This window comes from Sphaeramia orbicularis, chromosome 13, assembly GCF_902148855.1.
Source record: "Sphaeramia orbicularis chromosome 13, fSphaOr1.1, whole genome shotgun sequence".
In the NCBI taxonomy this organism is placed as follows: domain Eukaryota; kingdom Metazoa; phylum Chordata; class Actinopteri; order Kurtiformes; family Apogonidae; genus Sphaeramia; species Sphaeramia orbicularis.
Window position 1 is genome coordinate 25,678,208 of NC_043969.1, and position 27,471 is coordinate 25,705,678.

Below are 27,471 nucleotides of genomic sequence, written 5' to 3' on the forward strand. Positions count from 1 at the left end.
CTCACTGTCCTGAGGAAAGAGAGAAATATCCACTGAAAATCACAGTGATAGATGGACTTCGGGTGAGTGGATTCGTATATACTACATGAATAAATTGTTAAACTCATTAGCCTCACCACCTACGCAAATTCTCAGCTGTTCAACGGATTCACAAGTGTGCAGATGTTAATTTAGTTACAGGAGAAAAACTAGAGGTAGATGCATCACATCCTTCTGGTTCACTCAGCAGTTGTCATGTTTACTCAGTTGGAAACCCATATATCCTCATACTGGATTGTTGCATGCATATGTGTCACAACAAAACAGGTGCACTGTCTGAATATTTCTCCCAGCTGAATAATAAAACATGGAAAACAAAGTGGACTCTGGAACTATTTAGCATGACATATCTAAAAAGCTTAGAAGGTCAAATACATCAGAGAAAAGAAGAGACCAAACCACAAACCCTACCAAATGGAGGTTGTTTTAAGAAATGTATTTATAATGGAATAAAAATGTCAACATAAGAAAATAAAGCATATAAAATATAGCAGCCAAACCCTGCCGTCTCTCTCAGTGGTCTCCCAGCAAAGGTCGCCCAGTGTTTCAATGGGATTTGTTTTAATTCTTACTCTACTGCTCTTCATGCCTTCAAGGTAATTGGCAATCTCATTCCAACTACGCTTGATTTAGCACCCCTGTAAATGTTTTTAGTGTTTAAGAACTTAGCTCCGAGTGCAGCGAGAGGCTTCTTACTCTCGTGAGTTTCTTAGTGACATTCAGCAAATGGATAGAAACTTTTTTTTTTTTTTTTAAATAGAAAACACGTAATGAAATGTAGGTCTTTTTCTTTGCTATCTGCTTGACATGTTCCCTTTTAAACAAGTTTGAATATAAAGACATATAGAAAGTCTGTGAACAGGTTTTTTTTTTTTTTAACCATTATGCACACAATGTATGTATGTATATGTCACTGAATGGAATAATGTGTCAATATAAATATTATACACATGTAGGTCTGTTTCTTTTTCTCTGTTACATGAACACAGTCAACTTTGAAGTTTTGTCATAGCTGGAATTAAAAAAGAAAACCCACTCTGTACTGATATTGGGGAGCCCTATTATTCACAAACTATCTGCACACCTTCTGTGGGACAACAGTAGTTCACCACTTGAGGATCAGATGCACTAGCACTATTGACTCTCCAGTAGATGATAACATAATGCCTCTGACATTCCCATTGGTTTCTCTGTGGTGCAGAATCCAGCAGATTTGATGCTGTTTCAGACACTTGCGTTTTCTTGTGGGAGTTCCTACTCTGTCAGTCCTGCATCAAACACTCACCAGCAACTGATTGAACTGACATAGAAAAAGTGAAAAAAAAGCTTCTTTTAATAGAAATTCTATTCATTTGATATTCTCCTCACTTTTGTGAACCCAAATTGTTCAGAATTCTGATTTCAGTGAAAACTCAACTCCAGTACTATTGTGCTAATACTACAGATCATTGCAGGTTGATCAGCAATATTTAACCAAGATATTCACCAGCTTCTGAAACAGCATCATTACCATTCATGCAATTACATGTACTTAAAAATATACACGCAGTTTGGGAGAACTCATCTCAGGTAAAAAAAAAAAGAAAAAAGAGATACTGTGAAGATGCTAAAAAGAAAAAAAGACAGTGACTCAACATCTCAACATGACAAAAACTGCTGATATGTGTATGTGTTGACATGATTCCACAGAAGTATAACATTCACACCTTTTTTGGGCTGCTACAGAGAGGGATACACAGAGATTTTTAACAACCTGCAGGTGAAAAATGATGGGTGAAGGTAGAAAATGACTGAGGCTAATCAAAGTATAGGAGAGATAACAGTGGCTTCAAGCTGGATTTAGTTTGGTGGCCTAGTTCTGTGGAAGAGTGATTGACAGAACCTGATGGGCAGATTTAACATGATGGACACATGAGAGATAAGCAGGTAGTAGTGTAAACCACACTGTACAGTCAGTATATCGTACAGTAACACCTTCAAACCAATTTGTTCAGTTGGTACAGACTATGTCATGTGTCACAGTTTATGCAAGAAGTAACTGGATCCTAGAAATCCCTTTGCTGGTGGTTTTATCCCTATGTAGTCGCTTTACTTCTGGGGGTATGAACTATAAAATTAGTTTACGATGCAATTAAACACAGGTCTTTCCATAAATACACCCAAACAGAATGAATGAGTTTCAACCAGTGATTAAAATTATTCATGGGTGAATTTTAGTCTGACTGCAATCATCTCATTTTACCATTTCCAGATAACTGAACTGATACACAGTTGATTGTTCTGCATCCGCTTTGCAATAAAAATAAGCCTCTTACGGACAAGATTACTGCAATAAATTCTTATTTTGGTTTGGGTTTTGCAGAAATAAAAGTCTGAAAATGCCTGGATCTAGGCTGGTCTGAACCGAAATACTCCTGGAGCAGTATGTAAAACATCACATTAAATAAAAATTTAACTGCCTCGACATTTAAAAGAACTTGAGTCAACTGCTGATATAAAAAAAAACCCTTTTTACTTCACGAAGGACTTTATATTTTTGGTTGGTTATGATAAAATCTATTTTTCATTAATGCTTAGGCTTCTAGTGAAACTTGGAAAAAAATTAAACCAAAAAACATAAGATTTAAAAAAAAAAAATGCTGCACTGTGAGAAAGATCTCAGGATGTGTGTATGTGTTGGAAGGAGAAACCAGAAAGCAGGTAAGTAAATAGACAATAAATAATTCCTGATATCATAGATGAAGGACAGATGAGAATGAAAGGCAGGAAATGAATAGATGTCTCTGTAAGTGTGTTCGAGTTGGTGGCCTTCACATTTCCAAGCAGGTATTCAAAACAGAAAATCATTCTTTCTGCTACTCATCATCCACCTCTGCGATTAACCATTCAATGAGCACCCAACACCTCTGGACATGCATCGCTGCCTTTCAGAGATACCAACATTTAAAACATTTTTAATAGAATATCACTACTATAAAAGAAGTTTGTGTTTGTATGCCTGTTTTCTAGGTTCAGTTCAACTTGTTGTCCTCTCAAGGCTGTGGTGCTTTGTTCAGCCACAAGATGATACTTGGTTGGTTTTTGGCACTTTCAAAAGAAAAGGGTGACATTAGTCTGTTCATCTTTCCAGTTCCTCGGAGGCAATATACGTTCATACAGTAAATCGTCAGATAAAAAAAGAATAAGAACAATAGAATAACAATATTCAGTACTGATAATCAAACAGAAGACTGAAATAATTTAAAAAAGAAAAAGAAAGGAACAGCACAATGATAAATGACTGAAAATACTGCATAGTACAAATGCCTTGTAGGTGTTTTTGTCCGTCCTCTTTTTCATGGTACAGAGGGCCAACAGGGACAGACCACAATGAGACAGACTCATCAGTTTTTCCTATGACCAAGGAAATAATTCACCCAAGGAGATTCTGAAACAGACTGTTGGCTGTTGCCTCAAGGGCATTAGAGAGTCCACAACAGCACTGTCCCGCCCTTTAAGATCAAACTCTGAACGGCACAATCAAAATCCCACGTGATCTTAGATCCTTGGAGAGTAGCATGTTGGCTCCCGGGGAGAGTCAGTCCTGTTGGGATAGCTGGGCGTTATTCAGGTTCACTGCTATTTGTGGTCTTGTCCCACTCTATGCTCTCTTCGCTGTGTGTAGGAGATGGAAGGGCCCCAGTGGCCCCGCTGGGACGCATCCTCAGTCCCTGGAAACGTCGGCACTCGGGGCAAATGCGGATGTGGCTGCAACCCCTTGCAACCAGCGCGGCCTCCTGTGCCAGTCTGTGGGAAAGGGGTTCAGGGAGTCCGGTGCCCCCGCACAGCTTCCCGTTGCTGAGGCTGACAGCAGCAGCCCGGGCCCGCCGCTCCTCCAGGGGAAGGGGTCGCGGCCGGAGCATCGAAGCCGCCCGCCGGCGCCTCACCTGCAGACTGTCGCGACACAGGACGATCCCCTGGAGCTCCCGCAGCATCTCCTCACACACTGATTGCTGCAAGCACACACACAGAAAGACAAAGATAGGGGAGAGGGGGATAAGAGAGGGAGAGAAAGGGAGAGAGGCCAGACAACTCACTGACTGACTTTATCACAACAGACTGATGGACCTCAGACACATGGGCATATTCCACATGGAATCACATTCAGCAGTGGAAACATCAGAACAATGGTTTGCTTGACAAGCATTAGACGACATATAAAAATGTACATGTAGATTCACATAAACACACATGTAACATACACGTTCTCACTACTGAAATCATGAAAAAGTTCTTCACTGTATATCCACAGTAAATAAAATTAATAACAGAGAGAAAATTATCAATCCACCCATGCACATGAGCACAGTGACCACTATATGCACTATTCACACAGGTATAAAACAACACATGCCCACACAGTACACACACACACACACACACACACACACACACATAGAGAGTTGACAAGTGAAAGTGAAATATCAGTCTGAGCTGCTCAAGAACAAGAAATCACATGAGTTGGATTTGACTTTCAGAAACTGAATGTTTATTGAAATAAAATCACAGTGTGGAGTTCATTTAATAAAATTGACAATTTCCAAGTATCTTTTAAATGAAGCACATCAGAAATTACACTGCATGCATCTCTCTGTCCAGCGTATTACTAGAGTAGATTTGCTGTTTGGGTCCCATGTTGTGAACTGGCCCATATGCTGGCAAACATGTCTCTACAAACAGAAGACATTATTTGACAAAACTGGCCACAACCCTTTATGCTACTCCACAGTCTTAAATCTAGGATTAAACTGCATTATTTGACTTAACATTTATATAATTTTGAGGATTACAATAATCACACGCTATCAGTACACTGTAAACCCCCTTAAACGTCTCCCAGTGAAAGACACCTCCTTCTATAGTTGTACTCACACTACACCACAAATGTAAAGTTCCAGAAAAAATGGAACAGATGGTGAAAGCTAATCCATTTCTGTCCATTAACCAAATGCTTTCTGTTTTCCATCAACTAGACTTTGAGTGAAGATGTGCAAACGATGCGAGCATCTTTTCACAGTAAGGATGCTTTGAATAAGGCTAAATTGCATCTAGCAAACAAATAATACTATAAGTAAGCTGTCATTACCAGTAACCTGGAAATATTTATTAGATCTAGCTACATTCAATATGCAACAATATGTAGGATACTCTTTGAAATATATATTTATGCTTTATGTTGCTGCTGTTATAAATAGAAGAATGTACTCTGAGTCAGGAATATGTGAGGTATATCTTTGGTTGTGTGCTGATTATAATCTCATAGGCAGAACGGAGGAGGGCTGGGTGTCAAATGGGACCCAGAGGAAGATGAGACCCATAAACTTTACTGTCAAAGCTGCACATTGTGGAAGAGCCTAGTAGCTCCACGGGGGGGAGGGTGCCAGGGCGGGGAGAGGGAGATAAAGCAGATGCAGGTTAGATAGCCCTCTCTCACCTCAGTTCCTGGCGACTGTCTCAACATCCACACAAACTCCAGCACTGCCATGAAGATAGCCACCAGCAGGCCACACACCAGCACCACAAAGATCCCACCAATGTTCTCCATGCCCAGACCTGAGGGAGTCAGGGTAAAAACAGCCAGAGGGCGGTGACGGTAAGAGGGATTTGCAGATAAATGCAGGATATGGACAGACAACCTGCTGGAGACAAACCTTTAGCACGGTGGTCCTCCTCCTTTGGACACTTCCCACCATCCCACCACTTTCTCTTGAGGATCTCCAGACGATTGTCCTCCTGCAGTTTAAGGATGGCCAGGTCAAACTCATCACGGTACACTGACCCTGGACATATGAGAGGAGCAGAGCTTATAAATGTGCACTTCACTAACATCTAATGGATACAGGTAACAGGAAATAACTTCCATAAGCTTCCATAAACTTCCATAAGACTGTTCAATTAGATACCAGCTTTAACAGTTCTTGAGTTCTATTCTTATGGCTTTTTTTATATAGTCAGCATTTTTCTTTGTCTTTGTTATACTTGCTGGTTTTATTTACTGTTTTTATTGTTAATGTATTTATTGATTATAGTATTATTATCCCTATTTGTATTGTCATTGGTTTTAATCAGGGACTGATTATTGAATTTATAGCAAGCTGTGGTCTTTTTTTTTGCACTGACACAACAGACTGACTGTGTGACTGAGTGTTTTTTATATTTGTCATTATTGATTTGTGACCATATGTGAATACAGCAATATGTAGCACTGGTGTCTAAGACAAATTTCCCATGAGGGACGACTGACTGATAGAGTTTAATTAACTCTCAGATTTTGTTAAAGATTTGCTGCAGTAAATATATATTTTTTCCAAGATGGTTTTTATACCCAGAGGTCTGTCTCCAACCATGATACTTACACCTAGAGGTAGTTTTGGTGTCTACATTTAACCACACAGTGAATGAACTGTATCATCGGTCTACACTTCTGTTTTTTTTTTTCTTTCTTTCTTTTTTTTTTTTTTTTAATAAATAATCTGCCTCAGACGTTAAATGTGCTTACATGAACTGGAAAAAAAATGACAACAGTGCAGATTAGCAGATGTTTTCAATGTGTATAATGAAGTGTTATTACATATACATATTGGTTTATGTGCATTTATTTTAATAGATTTATAAATCTTCCAGTAGAAAGAACCTGGAAAATGACTATACATTATCATGTGCAGACAAAGTATAACCAAACAGCATTTTTGACTCAATTTTTCTCTATTAGTGACTCAAACTTGGTATAGATTCATTCATGGGCAAAAGTTTTGGGAATGACATGAATGGATTATTTGCTTAAATGTGATTTATTTGTTAAATGGTTGTTGAATTTATTAGAAAACTACATGATCCATCTAATTGTTCTTCAATATATCCCAGAAAAATAATAAAAAAAAAACTTGAATGAATGTAAATAACCAAATAGCTGTGACACCTTTTTTTCCTGCTTCCATGCCCTTTCTGGGGAACTAAAGTAAGAACATGACATGTACCAAATGTTCTAGCAAAGCAAACAGACAAATTTTCCATGACGGTAAAGTTCATTCTACTCTATTCATGGTTACATGAATCATTTTAAAAGTTTTAAATATAGAACCTGTGCTTCACTTTTTCTTTGCTAGACAAATTACGGTGAATGTACTACAACAAAATTAAGATTACAGAAGAAGATTACAGAGCTTAACTAAAGGTTATACAGTGTTCTACAGGTCATACCACAGTATGCAGCACTGAACATCATCCACTAAAGAGAAGGTTTATCTCCCCTTTAAACATCAAAGGAAATGAAATGAATCTTGTTTACTCTCAGATATTTTTCACCTGCCTGTATTTTGACTCAACTTTAGATCAAAGTGTAAGTAAACCCTGTGTTTATTCTCTCAGAGCAGCATCCAGTCGTTCAGCGAGAGTTTCACATTCAACAGAAACGCTATTTCATATTCCCCTTTTCTCTTCCACACTTCCCACATCACAGCACAGCAACAGCCGCTATATTAAAGTCGATCAGTAAGTCTCTTTTCTTTTCTCACTTTTTGCATCATTTTCCCCCATGATAGCAGCTAATGGTTTGGTTTTGCTCAGGCTTTACTTTTCAATTTAACTTTCCGATGTGACGTTTGTGGTGTATCTCTAACCTAATACCCCTTCTTCTTATTCCCCCGTCTTACCTTCAATATGAATCATACTACTGAAGCAAAACCGCCAGCTTTTGTCTTTATTTGAAACTTTTCCACTGAACTTTCTTTCCCCCATCGTTCCCTATTAAGCTGTCTTCTGTCTTATCCAGCAGGTCTTCAACCCACATGAGTTGACTGTTAAGTTCTCCTCTCCTACTTCCCTGGTCTCCCATCTGTCATTCTCCACTCACCCAGTGGCATGCCGATGCCGTAGCCCTTGGTATCCAGCAGTCCTCCGATCTGTGTCAGGTTGCAGTTCCTCTGGCGATAGTACTCATTCATGGTGCTCTCCAACAAGTAGGCATAGTTGGAGTTGAGGACTCGAGCGATTCCTTCCTCCGTGCTCTTCACAAACACACTGGGCTGCTTCGAGTGCATGAAGTTCCACATACGCTGGTACGTCTGGTAGCGAGAGTTCTGGAGAGCAGAACATCAAGGTATATTCAAGAAGATCGTAACAAATATCATGTTTCATCTTTGGGGCGGCCATGGCTCAAAAGGTAGAGCAGGTCGTCCAATAAACAAAGGGTTGGCGGTTTGATTCTTGCTCTGTCCCATTCATGTGCCGTTGTGTCCTTGGGCAGGACACTTCACCCACCTTGCCTCCAGTGTCACTCACACTGGTGTATGAATGCACGTGAATGTTTGGTGGTGGTCGGAGGGGCTGTTTGGCACATACTGTCAGCCACGCTTCTGTCAGTCTGCCCCGGGGCAGCTGTGGATACAAATGTAGTCTACCACCACCAGAGGGAGAATGTGAGAACCAATGAATAATGGATCACTAATGTAAAGTGCTTTGGGTGCCTTAGCTATAGAAATCTAATCAATACTGTTATTATCATTAGTCATTATCTGCTGCAGTAAATGTCTTTTTGCACCCAGAGGTCTGTAGCCAACCATGTTAGTTACACCTACTTGTAGTTTTGGCGTCTACATCTAATCAAGCTGTGAAAAAACGGAATTTTTTGCATGAGGGTTTGTAAATGTAAATAACCAAATGGCTGCAACTTTATTTTTTCTGCTTCATGGGGAGGTAAAGTAGGAAAATAACATGTAATGGATGTTCTACTAAATCGAACTGTAGACTCTCAGATCTAACCACTTCTCACATCTTACTTTGTTCTATTTGTGTAGCTCCAATGTCGAGTACATAATCTTCACTTAACATTCCTACCTGTCCTCTTCTCTCAATTGGCCTGTTTTCCTCGAGTTATTCAAAGTCCAATGCACGTAAAAGGACAGTGGAAGACAAAGCTTATTTCTCTTTTCCTCCCATCATGCCACTATCCACTGTCTAACACACACTCTCTATGTTTCTCGCACAGTTTTTTTCTTCTCTCTGAGGTCAAAACCATGAGAGGATGAAGGAGGATAGTGTGTGCCTTTCTAAGGGACCGCGACAGGACTCATCTCCCCGAGGAGAGAGATATTGAATAGTTGTGGCAAAGAACAGACAGGAAACAGATAAAACCTGTGGTTAAAGGAAGACGACGGGAAGGACAGGGAGGTGATGAGGAGGATAACATCACTGATGGCCCATTGATCACAAAGAGCTCTGAGGTTTGTCTATGTGTGTGTGTGCCAGTGATTTAAGAGTATAAACAACACAATCTATCATATGTAATGCGTGTAACCTCTGACCTGAAAGAAGGTCATGGTGGATCCTCCGTGCATGGTGCCATACTCTATAGCTGTCTGATCTGCCAGGTCGTCCACTGACTCTATCGGCACCTCCATCCTCTGGACTGTGAGGAAGGCAGCCAAGTTGGCGGTGTAGGATGAGATGATGATTAATGTGAAAGCCCACCTGAAGAGGAAGCACAAGGGACAAGAACATATGTATTCACCTATAGAAGTACATGTAAATGGGAAGGCTGGTGAAGATAGATCATCTGGGTGGAAGTGTGGGAGGATTAAAATAACTGCGCACCTGAGTGGAGAAGAGCCTGCAGGATTTTCAGTAGATGACGTGGTGGATGGATGAATGAGTGGATGTGCATGGATAAAGATGACAATGCTTGGTTTGGATGAAAGGAAGAGTTAATGCTGTGAAAAATGGAGGCAGATATACAGAGTGTTTTACATATGCGCATGCCCAAATAATACCATATTTAGCCAGACAGATACATGAAAAGATGAGGACACATGAGGTCAAAAAGAACCAAGATGTCTGGACTAAAGCTTTATGATGATGCCAAATATTGCTTGTATGATGGAACAATCTGCAACTTTATAAAAAGAGAATAAAACATGGATGTGTTTGTGGGTCTGTTCTCGATACTTACCACACTCCACTGACACAACGTGTGGACAGAGCCCTAGGGGCGATGGTGGATCCTTGCTGCATAAATCCTCCGACAGGGAACCAGAAGCTGTTGCCAAGCGAGTACTGGTTTATCAGAAGGTTACACCGTCCCTTTAGACAGGGATGGGGGTTGTACCACTCGTAAGGTGTCAGTCTGGGGAGAAGAAAACATTAGGCTTAGACAACAGGAATGGATAGATAGAAGGGATGTAGCCGGCAAAAGTGGAAGAGAAAGTTGGAGTAAGTATTCTGATGAGAACAAAACTCAGGAGACGGGGGTGGGGGGGTGGGTGAGCAAAACAGTGAAAAAAAGGGGAGTGAAAGATAAGCAGCTAAACAACTCCAACACTCAGAGCACAAAGTCACCTTGGCTCTCTGGAGAGAGTATCAGGCTGTTTTCTATTCCCCATGTGCTGCCCACCACACTAAGACTGAAGGCAGAGTAATTAATATGTTTAGATGCAGCTGAATGACGCAGAGCTCATGTGACAGCTCCATCAGTATCATCTCCATACATTAGTTACTTTGATTGCAGCAGGTACTAGGTAGGCTGTAGCATTCTGTGATGAATACATGTTTTTCATTAAAATGGAATGCACTGTTGCTGTCTGTATATTTTCTGGCACAGCTTTGCCAGTTTCCTGTCTGGCCAGAAGGTGTCAGTGTGACGCTGGAGACCCACCACTGGGAGTAGAACATCACTGTGAATGGGCAGATCAACTCTAGAGACTGAGAACAACAGAGAAACAACACCTGTTTCCGCCTCCGTGTAAAAAAACCCTTTGTGTTTTTACTCTGTTCTCCACCCCTGTGTTTGTCTCCATTTTCTCGCATCTGTGTGTATTTAGCTCTCTACCTGGCCACAAGAAAGAGGACGCAGCTGACAGCCAAGTAGGCCAAAAGCATGAAGAGCCAGACTCCAGGGGAGAAGGGATCCAAGAAGGAGAAGTATCCTGGCCTCCGTCCCTGAAAGACACAGTACAGAGTTAAAATCATTAAAACCTACTTAGACCAAGAAGCCCTTTGATCGCATGTACAAATCAAACAAGACAATCCAACAAGGGCTTTTGTTGAGGGAGAGTTCAGAGGTTAAGCACTGACTTATAAAGGTGAAGAAGGGTTAATTAGCTTGTTAAAAAAAAAAGAAAAAAGAAAAAGAACACATGTAGTTTCTGACATCAGGTCTACATATTGTGTATGCAGACTAATTACAGAGAAATGTTGCTGTAATTTCATTGTTGATGTCTTTGCCCCAGGCCCAGTTTGGGATGTGTGTTAACCAACATTTACTGCTGCCTGTGTAATTTGGAAAAGATGAAAAAGGTGACTGGGACAGTAAATAAAGGGATTTAGATAAGATAAGCATCAAAGCTGTTCTAAACTGATAACAACAATAATTATGTGAATCTCATTTATGTGTAAACATTCAGATCAACATTGTACTGTATGAAAGTCAGTCGCCCATGAATTGTCAACAGTGTGGTTGTATATTGATACAACACTGCCGATAAGGGGTTTTATTTCCAAGATTGTATCAGTGAAAAAAATTGCAAAAATGAATGAACCATTTCCTGCTAATTAGAAGATGTTGTTTTTACACGAAGTTACATCGGAGACATTATTTAATCCAATTGTGGTCCACAATGTCCAGTCAACACAGACAGCAGTCAGTATTTGTGTTCTCCACTACGTTGCATACAGTAAAAAGGGAAAGGTCAAATAATCATCTAAGCCATTACAGCTACATTAAACAGAATTTTATTTCTGTGACCTATAGTTGACTTCCTGTTTGACTGGGTGCGCATAATGCCCCAGTCCAGAAAAAAATGCCAGTGATTAATAGCTTGGGCTCAGACAGGAAAGGCTAGCTGAGCTGAAGCAGCTATTGGCTGTTGGTATGTTTGGATCTGTAACCAGTGGTAGGGGAGATAAAGTGGCTGAAATAGAGCTGGCAGCTAGAAGACCAATGGGAATATAGGGGCTAATTCATAGTGTTTCATTACCCAGCAGCAACAGCTATTGTCCTCTACATGAAACCAATTACTAGCGAACCAATGCCAAGTAGCACAGAGATAGCGTGTGCTTATTTATGTGTGTTTGTGCATGCTCATATTTCTTATGTGTATGAACAGGGTAAAGGGTACAGTGGCTGCTGAACATCAGCAAGGGAATATGAGCAATTTCTACACAGTTGCACGTCCACCATCTGTTAATGACTATGAAATGGAGGTGGTTGTCAGGGCGGCAGGGCAGTTAAATGGTGGAGGTGATCAAACAGCCAACTGTCCACGTAGTGTAATGAGAGCGACACACTCAATACTGTAGAATGCCTTATCTCCCCTTCCTGTGTCAACAAGCAGCACTGTGGGGCCCACCTGAACAAGCCCAAACCACTTTTATGCAAAAATACTCTATTAGACACTCTTAGGGGACATCACGCATGCCAAAACACTACAGCAATACATTTCTGAGGCTCTCAAAATTAAATTTGCAGCAAGAGGGTGAAATTATTTTGCCGGGCATTTGTTATGATAAACGAACCATCATTTAGACTTGCAGAGAGATGAAAATTCATTAATGCACTGGTAATCACTTGCATATTAGCCTGAGTGAGTAAAATAAAGTGTTTCATGAAGGAAATGGATTCATAGCAAGAGAGAAGAGTGAGACTCTACTAATTTTTAGCATGACTTGAATCATCCAGTCAGTCTTAGGGCCTGATTTACTAAAGGTTTGCGCATGTAAAAACATGCGCAAACTTGACTGCGCACGCAAAAACTCTTTGAAGCTTATCTACTAACAGGACGCACCAAGGGTTGTGTCTCTCTAATGGGCAAAATAGTTTGTGCAACCCATTTAGCGTGTTTGTCTTGATAAATATGCAGTCTGGGCTTTTCTGCCAGAATGTGCAAAATTATTGGGAGGGGCAGACGCAAATATTTATTTAGTGTGTGAAATGTGATTTACCAAACCTGAAATGGATTGCGGTGGCTGATTTTGCGTCTATATTTAGCACATCTGAAAGGCTTGCATAGCTTTGTGCAAAACTGGCTGCAGTTGTTGTGGCGAGAAGGTGGCATATGCACAACCAAAGGCAACGCAGAGAACCAATCTGTTCTGCTCGCATCAACATTTTTAGAATGACGGAAGAAAAAATAATTGAGACGTATCACCTACCCAGCAATGCCATTTTAGAACTTCTAAATGAACTAGGGGATGGTTTGGGGCCAGTCACATGGTGGAGTCACGCAATACCTTCAAACACAAAATTCCTCACAACGTTACATTTCTGTGCGTCTGGATTATTCCAGCACACTGTTGCCATTAGTGTTGGCAAATCCCAGACCAGTTTCTCCATGACGATAACCACTAGTGCTCACAAGGTCCTCATTATTATCATTACTGTTATTTGCAATCTTAGGAGGTATTGCATGACTCCTCGTTGTGACTGGACCCAAATCATCCCCTAGTTCATCTAGAAGTTCTAAAATGGCATTGCTGGGCAGCAGCGCCGGATTCTTTTTAGAGGTGTGGGGGCTGTGGGGGTTGTTGGATTGAATGACTGTTAGGTGCACATCATTTTGTCACGCTGTAGCCTAATGTTGGTGTGTATTTTTAATCACAATCATCAGATCAAGTGGAAAAGTAGCTTTTGCTACAAGAGTGGGGGGGGTCAAATGTCTCAATTATTTTTCTTCCGTCATTCATAAAATGTTGATGCGAGCAGAACAGATTGGTTCTCTTCTCTTTGGTTTGTACCTCTGCCATCTCCTCGCCACAACAACAGCAGCCAATTTTGCGCAAAGTTGTGCCAGTTAAAACCTGCCTCTCAGACGTACAAAATATAGATGCAAAATCAGCCTCAGGTTTAGGTTTGGTAAATCACATTGCGTGCGCTAAATAAATATTTGCATTTACTCCTCCCAATAATTTTGCGTGTTCTGGCAGAAATGCCAAGATTGCATATTTATCAAGGCAAACACACTAAATGGGTTGCCCGAGCTATTTTGCTCATTTGAGACATAACCCCAAGTGTGTCCTGTTAGTAGATAAACTTCAATGTGTTTTTGTGTGCACAGTCAAGTTTGTGGACGTTTTTACATGTGTAAACCTTTAGTAAATCAGGGCCATAGTGTCTGTTAGTATATATCTATAGAGTATAGTGCTTATAATGATGACAGTCATTCAAAGACCATTTGAGCGGTAAAAACGCTGAAGGGCCATCTCCAAGGTAGAGTGTTGTGGTAAAGTGAGCATCAGTGTTGCTGATTCTTGTTGGCACTGGTGTTACTGGGGTAACAGCAGTATGTGCTGACATGAGTCCTCCTTCTGTTTGCAGGTCCAGTTTGGCGCATGCTGAAACAGCGATTTGTTAACTGCTTGCCCCACTTGTCCACATCTTAAGCTCCCACCAAGGTGCCGTTATTAAGATTAAGAGAGCTGCAGAGACGTGGGACTCCCATGCTAGCACATGGTGGAGGGGTGAAGATGCAGAAGAGCAGATTCACAAACAGATAGAGAGACAGAAACAAAGATTATAAATACTGCACGAAAATAGTCGGGTGTGTTGTTCTATGTGAGCTTTAACACTCAAAAGACCAAGTTGTGTTTTCAAGAGTTGGAGGGGAAATTATCCATGGTGAGGCTTCAGCAGACAAACTAATGAGCACATTGAGATTCAGACAGGGTGAGTGGAAACAGTGTAAAATGTATTAAAATATTGTGAATATATATATACAAAATGAAGCGATGTCTCAGACACTGGGTGAGTGTCTGAGTGTGTATGTGTGAGCCTTTGTTTCCATTTTACAAACATTTTAGATCTTGAAGAGAAAAGGCAAAATGGAGCTCACTTAATGATTTTAATGATCTGCCATTAACAAAGCACATCGTCTTGGTTACTTTTCAGACTCGAATATTATGATTAGAGGGTTTTAATTCCATTTGACCCACATTATTATAAATTCACAATACAAGAAAAGTGCACTATTACAGTTTTGTTCGAGCAAAAGAGGACTATGGTCAAGGAAAAGACTCCAGTGTTGATTATCAGATCTGATACCCACATTTTGATAATTATTAGTAAATGAATATAAAAATGGTTTTCTGTGTAAAATGACCAATGTCCCGCCCACAGTACTGAGTGGCTACACATCACCAGTAATACCCTGATTTGTTAATACTTATTATCTCTAACACCTCCAGTTCAATGTGTCCAATATGTCAATAAATTTTGTTGAAATAAATTTAATTGCACTTTATTTGATCTGAGAGTCTGCATTTCAAAACGTTTTGTGTTGATGTTACTTTACATGGTGACAAGATCAAGATTATTTTTGATCATGTACACCAGTTCCAAAATGATGATTAATCATATTAGCCATGAAAAACACCTTTGATTCTTAAGTATGTGGAGGGTTTGTTATTATGACTATACCAGTAGCCCACAATAACTCACCTCTTATTCATCACTGCAATTGAAGTCTCAATGTCACTGCCGTTATTAATGAAAATGTAAAAAAAAATTAACAAAGCTGAATTAATTAACAATAAATAGACTTTAGAGAGCAATTATGAAAAATGCACGGCTTTGAGGTCAAATGCTGTTTAAACGGTACATTTGCATAATAGCTCTTTTCTCATTTTTGGAGAGTGTGTGTTAGACTAAACTGTCAGTAACTGTGTGTACATCACTTTTAAAGCTTGTCAGCAGCTGTCTGTGCTGTCAGTCATCTGCAGCAGGGCACATACAGTACGTGAACGGGCACCATGGTGTAACCTGGTGCATCCTGAACAGAAGCAGCAGGTAGGTAGGTAGGTAGGTAGGTAGCAGTGGCGATTTCTCATAGACTGCAAGGGAGGCCCGGCTTCCCCTAAAATTACGAAAATTAAATGGTTAAATATGTACGGTTGTGTTGACATTTTATTGACTCCAAATGTGTTAGAACACGTTCATCTTAAAGATGAGTTCATTCAAATCAGCTTTACCACAAATCAACGGATGCGATGTTGTTCACTTCTCATACATTCCCGTTGCGCTGTTTTCTCATACATCTCTGCTCAGTGCATTTGTCCGTAGACGCCAGGCGTCTCTGGGCTTCAATGGGACTGAGTGGAACAGTTTTTTTCATTGCCTCAAAACTGGACGGTAATTGGATAAATGCCACGATGTTGTCCTGCCCCCGGACGCCGGGCGTCTCTGGGGGTGAATGGAGCTGTGGGCGGAGCTCGGCCGGGCTGGACGCCGGAATCCCACGTGCTGATTGGAGGATCAGTCAAAAGCTGAATCCCGTTTGATTGACAGCTATTTTCAGATCTACTCCTTCACAGACAGTTCAGTTTAATACCGTCGCACATTCTGCTCTGAAATCAAGAGAGACACCGCTACGAAATTACTCGTTCATTTCTTGCACTGTAAATAAAACACACTCATTGTACTTCCTTGTTTCAATTTAACATAATTTCACTGTTTTCTTGTTTCAGTTACATTATTTAATCATTTCTTGTTCGAGTTTAATATCGTTTTGTAGATAGTTAAATCAATCAAACTGTTGGCTAGGTCGGAGGAGCATCTATAGTTTAAAAAGGCTGAAGTCTTACACCCACAACACAATGGGCCAAGGCAGTCTAAGCAGAGAGGACACTGGTCCAGTCCCTGGAAAAGATGCCTACTTGGTACGATAAGGTCATTGAGCATTTTCTTAAAAAGGAACGGAGGGCCGAATGTATGTTTAAATAACTTGACTTTTTTGTTTTGTTTTGTTTTTTTGATGTAAGCCGACAATAAGCTTCCCCTGTCTGAAAGACGAGCAGCCGCCACTGGTAGGTAGGTAGGTAGGTAGGTAGGTGGGGGGAACGCCGGCGAGCCTGGCTAATGTGGTAGTAAGAGTTTAATAGGAGATGCAACCTCAGAGACCCTAAACTGCATTTACGGTATAGTGATCTAACTCGTCTTATGAGATAGTAATAGTTGCTTAGGTGTCTGATTAGAGTAAATGAGTATGCAGTAGAGCCACAGGTTTCCCTAGCCCTTCACACATAAACATTTGCTGCAGTGTTTAAATTATTTTTATTAGAGGCAGGGGAATTTTTATAGAGGTTTATCACCACCTTATGATGATAAGGGGGCGCAAGGACAGAAGAGAAATGCAGACAGGGTAGACGGGGTGAAACATCCTTTATGACCTCCTTTATGAGTAAATCTTAACAAATAACAGAGCAGTGAGATGTTGTTGGTAATTATGGTGTATGTATGTGTCTCTTCATCTTCTTAACACACAGATGAAGAGCTCTTTCATTCTACCTTGTGCTGTCCTTGATCTCCCTCTACTCCCTCCTGTCCCTCCTACATTTCATCTCTCCCTGCCTGTGTGTCTCTTAGGGGATTGCCTGCATGCCAGCAGTGTGGCTGAAGGAGCTGGTGAGGTTATCCAGTCAAGGATTTCACCTAGTCATCCTGCCTCTTGGTATTCATACCACACCGTTGCCCCCTGAGGCTGCCTGCCTGTATACCGACTCACTGAAGGAGACTTCCCATTGTCATTTCAACTCTCGCTCTCTGCTGCTCACACCTCTGCTCCCATTTCTCAGAATTCTTCCCCCCACACCTTCTGCTTCCTCTTTTTTACCTGTTCCTTGCCCATTCTCTTTCATGTTGTCTTTTTTTTCCACTCCCTCCCTGTGTCTTCCTCCCACCTTCTGCCTTTTTCCAGCTTCTTTGATAGTGTGAGCATTTCTAATTGTGTCGGAGCAGATGCTGTCAGATGTTATGGTTGTTGTGATGGCCGCGGGGGCAATCTGCAGTGAGCATTTGATTTGGCGGAGGTCGTAAGGTCACGTTCACAGCAACATCCTGCTGCCTCTCGGGCTCTCCAGGTTGTCTGGCTTTATGTCTGTACATTTTACACGCACACATATCTACGTGGGTGTGTGCATCCATAAGCACAAGGCTGCATGTGTTTGTAACTGTGTAATTTTGTCTGAGGTCGTGTGTGGCCAAAGAGTCAATAAAGCTCCGTATGCTGTGCTGTACCCTCCAGGCAGATGCTGAATCTGACACAGCTTCCAACCCTAATTAACTCCTATGTCTAATTAAGCACTGCTCTCTCTTTCTATTATGCATAAACATACACCGCCTTTGCCTTCCAGTCTCCAAAATGAAGAAAATGGTTGAATGATGGAACTGGCACAAATGTAAAGTACCTCAGAGTATTGGGAGTTTGGGTTATTGCATATGGTTTTTTGTTGTACAGTTGATTAATATAACTGGAGGGAATATTTTATATCTGGGGATGGAACAACAAACAGTGGCACAGAATGTAGTGAGGCCTGCACTATGAGTGTGTGTTTTTGATTTGTGCCTAAAAGAAAAGCAAATGTATTTATCTCATTATGTGCCAACCTCTATGGACATCGTGTACCTAATAAATTGCATCACTGTATAGAGTACTTAACAATAAAATCCCCAACCAGCTGCAAAATAGTCTGAGAGGCAAGTTGGAGAACAGAGGCAGGTGGAGCCGATCCTTTGCACACGAGCTGCAAGCTGTCTGAAATTTGTTCCCATATTTTTTTTTTTATTGCACTGAGATGCCCTGAAAGTCCAACAGAAAGAGCAGTTATATACGAAACATGACACAAAATCATGTTACATGTAATTAAATGTTCTAAGTTGCAGTTCTGCTGCATCCTTCGTTTAAAAGTTGATACTTGACTATTTTCAGGGAGATTCAGCACTGGTTTAATCTAGGTTTGTTGCTGCTTCAGCTGTTTGTTACTTATTTCTGCTGTTACAGGAAACACATTTATTTAATCATTTGCTGCTGTTGGACTGTATTGAATTTCAAGAGAGTGATATTCAGGAAATAGTTTGAAGCTGCTTTGTCATACATATTACCAGTACAGATTGTTTTTTACTACCTTGTTGTTACTGAGGATAATACTGTCCGTATTGATTGGCTGAGTGTGAATCATGACCCTAATAAATAAAATTTAATGAGAAAACATTTTAGGTACACAAGGTGAAAATAGTTTGTAAGTGTTGGTGAGAGTGAGACAATACATACACACTGACAAAGAAGAGAAATGAAGATTAAATAGCAAATACTCTGAGGGTAATTAATACCCAACAGGCACCGTTATTCCATTGCATTCACCATTGTTATTGATTAGACTGAAATTTTCATTTAAAGTTTGAAATAAGCAGCAAAGCTCCTTGTAGAAATCACAGTGTCTCAGATCAATAATCAGTGGATTAGAACTAAACAAGTGCAGTCACAGAAATTCAAATATCGAATTTCAGAGCCATGGTGGGGGACTGCTCCGAGTCAGATGTGAGAAAATGCCAAGGGGCAAAATGAGAGTAAAGGGAAGATGAGGAAAATAGTGTGAGGGAGAGGGAGACAAAGAGGACGAAGGCGCCTGTCTTTACTTTTCCCTCATTGCTCCTTTCCTTTTACATTCTCTTTCTCCTTTCAAACACTTCATACCCCAGTGCCTTAATAATAAATGCAGTTTTTGTTGACCTCCCAGCTGAGGATAAAGAGTCAACTGGGTCATGTCTGTCAGCGTTGCATACCAGCCCTCAGGGAGGTCAGCTCCATATCACCTCCTCATGCTGCCACCCGCCTGCCTGCCTCCCACTTCTGTTGTGATCCGTTACCCAGCAGCCCATTTAACACTGCACCTGCTGAGAGTATCGATTTATTCTTCCCAACTGTTGGTGCTCAATTGAGTCCCTCACTGCTACACCTATTAGCACTGTGCAACGACTACAGAGGTGTGAGATATAGACGGAAGTTTACAAGAAGGGAAGACAGGAGCAATAGGGAATGTGAGTAAATGCTCCTATGGGATACCACACTAATGTTAGCTCGGGCACGTGCCAAAACACCTGGACTGTAGCCAGTGCCATAGCGGGCCTTGCTGTGTCACCTTGCGTTTTGGGAGAGAACTGATGATTAATGGGGCCAGAGCTCTCCAAATACTTGCTCATTTCCCCTTGCACTGCTGTGTTTCCTGTTTCTTGCTTTGGTTTGCTGTGTGTAGGTTAAGAGGAAATATTACTGGTGTGAAAAAGACCTAATCAGAGGGCGAGCAGAAAACAACTATGAAACTGCTACATTCATCAGGAAGTTCATAGTGTAAAACACGCCATCTGGTGCTGGCAAGATGGGGGGCCATAGCAGCAGAAGGAGGAAATGGGCTAATGCAAGAGTAGAAAAAAGAACTGGACACTATTAAAAAGTTAACACTGCAGGGACAGAAGGGGAAGGATGCCTGAGAGAAAAAGTAGAAGCAAGAATAAGGATTGGAAAGGAAAGGGAAGAGGAGGATGTAGCCTTGAATATACAGCGAAAACGGAGCGGCTGAGAGGTAAAGGAGGCGATAAAGTGCAAAGGAGGGGAGTTTGTGGAAGGATTTAGACAGACTATGAGAGATAGACTCCACGGGCCAAAAGTGAGAGTGGTTCTTTTCCAGCCATTAGACATGGTTAACAGCCTGCTGTGCTATGTCTGCAAGCTGTACGAGAGGCAGTTTGATCGCTATTGTGGGTGGGGGTGTTGTGGTAGGGGGATAACTCACCAGGTGGACGCGGTACATGATGCTGATACCGAGTGTCATGAATGGCTTGGAAAAGTCAATGACCTTTTCACGCTCTGCTGTGATGGTCAGGCCTGCAACTGCCAGATCAGCTTTCTGAAACATACAGAGAAAATGGTATTATATTAGATAAACACAGAACCAGTACATGTGTCGGTGTAATTAGGACTGGAACTGACAGAAGTATAGTTGAACATTTATTATGAAACAAATAATAATGATTCATGATATAACTGTCATTTTCTGCTCATTTTACGCCATTATTATGGTCTGAGCTAACAATAGTTTCTTTATGCTTATGCAGTACATCTCATAAAGAAGACATTTCTTAGCCTTTAACATTGGAACACATACACAAACAATGCATGCTCTGTTTGCCCTGTAAGCTTTGCAAACAAACACTGCATAAGGTACTGCATGATAATAACTTGAGCATACAAAGCCTATTATTAGAAGTAAGAGAAGCAACTCAAAAGGAAGTCACTAAAAAAGCACTGGCTGAATCTCAAACTATGGAAAAAATAATGAAAGAAATATGAAATTTCTGCTAGTTTGATACAGTTTTAACACAGGTGAATGGGGACAATTAACAACATTTATGACATAACCAATAATTTGAGTGCTTGAAAATATGACATAAGAAGTAGGCTATGATTCCCTAATTCTCTAATAAAACCCATTTGTATCCCATAGCCTCTTTGTCCGCCAAAAGGGCTATCTGTGGTGAGGATAATCCAGCACTGGCACTGTGTGTGTGTGTGTGTGTCTGTGTGTGTGTGTGTGTGTGTGTGTGTGTGTGTGGGGCGCGAGAGAGCTTGGAGTAGCCATTGTTGCCAGCCAAAGGAACACTGTCAAGACAAATGACATGACAAAGCAGCGGCTGGTAAAACACACACTCAGAAACACACACAAGTAGAAATGGTCAGTGTACGCTGAATACTGGATGGCTCCCTAGTAATAATACAGGCCAGCAAAGTGCAACTGCAAGGGATTTTTCATCTCCCTGAGGAGCAAAGAGTAAAAGCAGTAACGCATTGCTCTTTGTCCGCTGCAGGAGAACTAAGAGGATTGGGGAGACTGAGAGGAATGGGAGGAGGAAAAGTGAGGAGAGGGGCACTGTGCTGCAGAGCTGCTGCCATTCAAAATACACAAACCCCCCAAGTGTTTTGTATGTAAAGCAAAAAGAGGCAGAGAGGAGGACATATGACATTCATGAAAGCAGATCTGAGGAGATCTGTAGCAGCTTGAGTTAATATTGATCTCTACAATTATTCTAACCTTTAGAAGATGTTAAAAATAACATTTACACGTTCACCTAGAGCCTCATTACTGTCCGGTCTGTGCTCCAATTAGTGCGTAACACTTATAATTTCTCCCTCTTTAACCTTGCTCCAGCCCACACTCCAGATTGACGTCTAATGTCTCCTGCTGCCCTGTCCTCAGGCCCTGGGCTTTGACACTCAATCATTCGCCATCCCCAGCCTCTGTCTCATCTTTTTTTCTCTCTCCGTCGTTTGAAAGTCTGATCGCCTGCTCCCAACGCCAGAAGGAAGCCACGCGTAGGGAACAACCATCCAGGCAATTTCAACAAAAAAGTCACTGATCCTTTGAAAAATGAACACACAGTCTTAATGGCCACTGAAAAATTTATGTGACAATAGAATATTAATATTGATTACTGGATTCCTCTGCCTGCCTGCTGTTATGCCTTCAAGTAAAACTGAAGAAAGATATACAATATAATGTTGGCTGTTCAATATCACATCATACCTGTTTCTCCTTGCATTCAATCATATCAGACTAACCTCTTAAAAGTACAAAACAAAACTTGCACATGAGAGATGAATAAAACATTACCCTCTAAGCACAGGAGGGTCAAACATGCAGTCTGAGGGCCAAAACTGGCCTGAAAAAGGGTCTAATCTGACCTGTGGGATGAATTTGTAAAATGCAGAAATTACATTGAAGATATTGACAGTCAAGGTTGTCAAAATCATTTTAGTTAGCTAAATATTATCTCAAGTGGGTCAGACTGGTAAAAATAATATAATATAATAACCTATAAACAAAGATAATTCCAAATGGTTCTCTTTGTTTCAGTGTAAAAAAGTAAAATTATGTGAAAATATTTACATTTACAAACTATCCTTTCACAAAAAAATGTGGATAACCTCAACACATATGAACAGCATGAAATGTCTAAAGTGTAGTTTTAATAATATTACACCTGTTACTAAATGTTTTGTGCCTTTTTAGATCCACTGTGATGTGTAAGTTGTAATTCATATGTCAATGATAAACTGAGGCATATTGTTAATTAAAAAATAAATAAATAAATTTTTTTTTTTTTTTTTTTGAAGTTTCAGGTTGTGAACATTTTCATAATGTCAGTGTCTTTTTTAAATCTAAAATGTAGAGAAAAGTTTGGAGATGACATTTGTAGGCTATTATGTTATTATTTTACTGGTCTGGCCCATTTGAGATTATATTGGTCTGTATGTGATGTTAGTCTTGCAATGTGGCATGGCATAAATAATAAATAAAAAAAACAAATAAATAAGCATCATAGAACCACAGTTTAGTGAAAATATCATTATCATGTTCAAGGCATTGTTAGCCTTTGATTCCCAGCTTTACTAATGAAAATGGTCAAAATCAGAAGCATTCAAGGGAACAAATAAAATACAGTTCTGTCAAAAGCAAATCTTGACTGGCTGTCAGATTTATGTTATACACTTTGTTGATGTAAATATTTTTCTAATAGAATTTTATTTTTTTCCACTGTTATGATATTCCCAGTCTGTCCCATTTTAGATCATATTGTGCTGTACATGGCCTCTGAACTAAAATGAGTTATCCCTACTATAGTATGTACCGTTAGACTTCAAGAATACCTGTGTGTCTGTTCTCTAACTGCAGGATAGTTGATTAAGAAACCAAGACAGCGATTTCGGCTTTGGTCTGTCTTATTGTTAACTCAAACTGTCTGACACCTGTCAAATTAATCACCCTTGCACTGTGAAATATTGTTCAGACTGAGCTGGCAGGGACACAGGTATCTGCCGTCTGGAATAACCTCAGGCTCTGCTCCTTCACTGCTATTGTGCTGATATTTTATACTCTTTTTATGGCATTACATTTATATCAGGAGCGTAACACAACATACTCACAAGAAAATTATAATATTTCACTTGCGGAAATATTAACTTCCACTCACACAATGTTATTCTTCATACACAGATGCAACAAATGTGAAGTGTGCAGGGAGTCGTGAGTGAGAAACAACAGAGAGACACAAAGAATGGTGCCGTGAATAGAGCGAAGCACAAAGCAGCCATATACGATGTACGAGTTGAAGGACATCTGAGCTCTCACAGATTTACTCTGCTCTCGAAGTTGGGTTGTGATTGTGTAAATCAACCTAACTTTTACCAATTTGGAGCTGTATACCAAAGGAGGCTTCCACTCTGTTATGATTGATCACACCCCCACAACCTTCTTAAACCTTGATTGACAGTTACAGGAAGCTGTGAGTTGGGATACCACCGGGAGGAGAAAAAAGAAACAGAAGTATCTGGGTAAGTGAATACTGTATTTCAGTCAGGACTGTTCTGTTTTTTTTTACCCCCAAAAAAGTAAGGCATTCCATCAAACAGGTTATATTTGGTGAAATGTTCAGCATGAGCATAGCTGTAAGACAGGGCAAGGAAAGCTACAATAATGACCAGGATGGAGCAGGCATCAACGACAACAAATGACAGTGGTTAAGTCCAAAACAGGATGAAAAGGTAGAGGTGGGTCATGTAGAGGCGCAGTAGGCTGAAGCAGCAGTGATAGCAGTTTAAATATGTCATATTTATTTGGATGAGATTAACCAATAGGATGTGCAGAACAGAATCAGCTACTGTGGGCTGACATTTAGATCAGCTACTGTCAATCATGACCGGATGCGTGGGCTGAGTTTGACTTTGTGGCCCGTCTGAACAAACGTTTCTCTCCATTAGTCTGAATCAGAATTGTTAACATTCATACGATAGTTTGGAAACTCTTGGTTGTTGAATTGTTACATTTTTACTCAAGTGTCTGAACATTTTTCATTGCTTTATCTCAGAAGCGCTGTATCATTCACTATATCCATCACATTTACATCCACGGCTTCTCCTTTCTGCAGTCTTTCACTTTTTCATTCCACCCCTCTACTCCTTTGACCAAACAGACTCAATCCTTTCTGTCCACTGTGGTACATCCTTCCACCTGCCCCACATCCCAAGACAAATCTTCCTCAAACGTGTTGAAAATTCACATCAGCAGAACTCAACTTGGAGAGCAGAGTAAACCTATGAGGGGTTGCCTGCCCTTCAACTTGAACATTGCACATAGATAAGTCTGACATGATCAATATCTTTGTCAATGTCTAGGAGTTTTTGAATTTTCAGTACAAGAAGGTCTACAGCCACACAACATTTGATTTTGAATTTCTATACCTTTAAGGGTGTAATTAAAAAAAATCATGACATCCAAGTTTATTCATATACACTGTAGTCATGACAACAAACTATGTTGCAACAAACTATGTTTTCTGAGTCATAAATGTGTTAAATATCATTGTAAATTTTCCTTCAATGTTTAAGAGCAGTTTCCTGCCCTATATGAATGAATATTTTATTCAAGTGTCATACACTTGTTTGCCCAGCTCATATATGCTTATATGACACTACTGACATTCAAAACAGGAAGAAAACCAACATATAAAGCATATACTCATCCCAATAACAATTATATAAAACAAGGTCCTTTTAGTTCGGGATACAGAGTTCTTTGTCTAAGTTTCCATGCCTTCCTCAAAATTCCTCAAAAAAAACCCAACTCAACATATTCCCATCAGGCATCCAAAACAAACCGGTCTTTTTACACTGAATTTTCTCAAACATAACAGTTCTGACATCATGATTTAAAGGACAACAAAACATTCATCCTCAACAACCCTTAAGTCACACAAAACACATAACCTATATGTTGAGTATAGCTCATTAAAGGTCCAAGAACCAAAGGGTTCTAAGTAGCACCTTTTTCTGAACAACCCTTTGGTTCTAAATGGGTTTTAGGTAGCCAAAGGGCAGAGTGAGCACTTATGAGCAAGGATTATTGATGCCCAAAAGGAAGGAAAAGGATATAAAAGATTTGTAAAATACAAAAAGTTTAACACTGAGAAAAGGGTGGTCGGACGGCAACAGTGTCAACTTGGCTTCCCACAAAAATTCAAGAAGTCAAGATCAATCGAAGAACGGTACTAAGCTCAACTGGTGTGAATATAACAAGTCAAGTATTACATCAAGGTGGTCTCCATGGACATGGACTAAGAAAGACTCCTCTTCTTTAACTAGTCCACGTGGAAGCCTGCCTAGCCTATTCAAAGGCTCACATAGATAAAGATGAAAGCTCCTGGTCATCTGTTCTTTGGTCAGATGAAAGTAAGATTGAGCCATATGGGCACAGGGATGTGGCTTTCATGTGGTGCAAGAAAAATGAGGCCTGCAAACCAAAGATCACCATCCCTGCTGTAAAGCAAAGGGGAACTGGCAACTTAGTTAAAACGGGAAGCATCATAAAAAAATAGCAGTATGTCAAGATTCTGGAAGAAAACATCAAGCAGTTGAGAATCTGGACCTGGGGGAAAGTTGGACTTATTAACAAGACCCAGAATGACCCAAAACATTCAGCCAAAGTGGTGAAGAAATGGTTTCAACACAATGATGTGGATGGCTCAGTCAAAGTCCAGTTCTCAACCTCATTAAAAACTTCCAGGTGGTACTCAAGAAAAGGAACACAGCAAGGAAGCCTTTCAACCCCAAGGATGTTGAAGCTTTTGTCAAGGAAGACTTTCTGAGGACTTTTGTAATAAACTTGTGAGTGAATACAGGAATCAAATAGAGGCTGTTGTTATAAATGGAGGGTTTGCAATTGATTACTAAAGCAGGGTATGAATAATTTTGAAAACAATAATTTTGTTTTTATTTCTGCATTGTTAACAATGTTTAAGTTCTAATTCCAGTATAAATTGTGTATGCCTGAAGGCTTTCCAATATTTTCTGTCAATGTTGTATTTGGGATGAAGAGCAACTGTATATACTAGAAAAATCAACAACTCCCTAAAATTGACAGGGGGAATGGATAATTTTGGGTTTAACGGAACACAATGCAATTCTTTGTCTTTCCTCCGTTGACTTTCGCTTGTAGCTGCCTGCATGCATCTCAGCCGCATGTGTAATAATATAATTTGCTTGTGTAACTGTGACAGGACATGACAGGAATATAATGACAAATCTTTCACCTAATCCAAACAATTCTTTTCCTTGGTCATTTGTTTCTGCAGTCTCTCACATTCTTCATTTCTGCATTGTAATCCTTTCTCCAAACAAACCTAACTTTTTCTGTCCACTGTGGCACATCCGTCCAGATGCCCCACATTCCATGACAAATCTCTCTCAAGCTATGCCTTGACTTTTTGTCTACCCCCACCACTACCACCACCACCACCTTACCACTCCAGGGCTCAAGCTGCTGTCAGAGATACATGTCGACCGCGACCATGACTGCTCTGAAGGTCAGATTCCAAAAGAAACTTACAGAGGGGTTGAGGGAGGTGGCAGGCTGTGACAATAACGAGAGCAGACACTTCTGCTTTACATACTTAATGGTTTTGCCCTCCATTAGCCCAGAAGAATTAAGACAGATCACCTCTAAGAATCTACTCAATCCCTTGCAGATTTATTTCTTTATTTTTCTTCCTCACCCAAGTGCTCCTCATCATTTCTCTACCGCTGT

The 27,471-nt window shown here is 40.4% G+C and overlaps 1 protein-coding gene across 1 annotated transcript in view; it reads right to left on the reverse strand.

The window, feature by feature from the left end:
• Positions 1-917: 917 nt before the first annotated feature.
• grik4 (glutamate receptor, ionotropic, kainate 4) overlaps positions 918-27,471 on the reverse strand; it is a 475,408-nt gene continuing 448,854 nt past the window's right edge. The window contains exons 14-21 of the mRNA XM_030152304.1: positions 20,629-20,742; positions 10,901-11,010; positions 10,025-10,198; positions 9,381-9,546; positions 7,931-8,156; positions 5,730-5,858; positions 5,513-5,631; positions 918-4,031 (exon numbers count right to left, since the gene is read on the reverse strand). Coding sequence (XP_030008164.1) covers positions 3,642-4,031; positions 5,513-5,631; positions 5,730-5,858; positions 7,931-8,156; positions 9,381-9,546; positions 10,025-10,198; positions 10,901-11,010; positions 20,629-20,742 — 1,428 coding nt within the window. The 3' untranslated portion in view covers positions 918-3,641. The remainder of the gene's footprint in view (positions 4,032-5,512; positions 5,632-5,729; positions 5,859-7,930; positions 8,157-9,380; positions 9,547-10,024; positions 10,199-10,900; positions 11,011-20,628; positions 20,743-27,471) is intronic.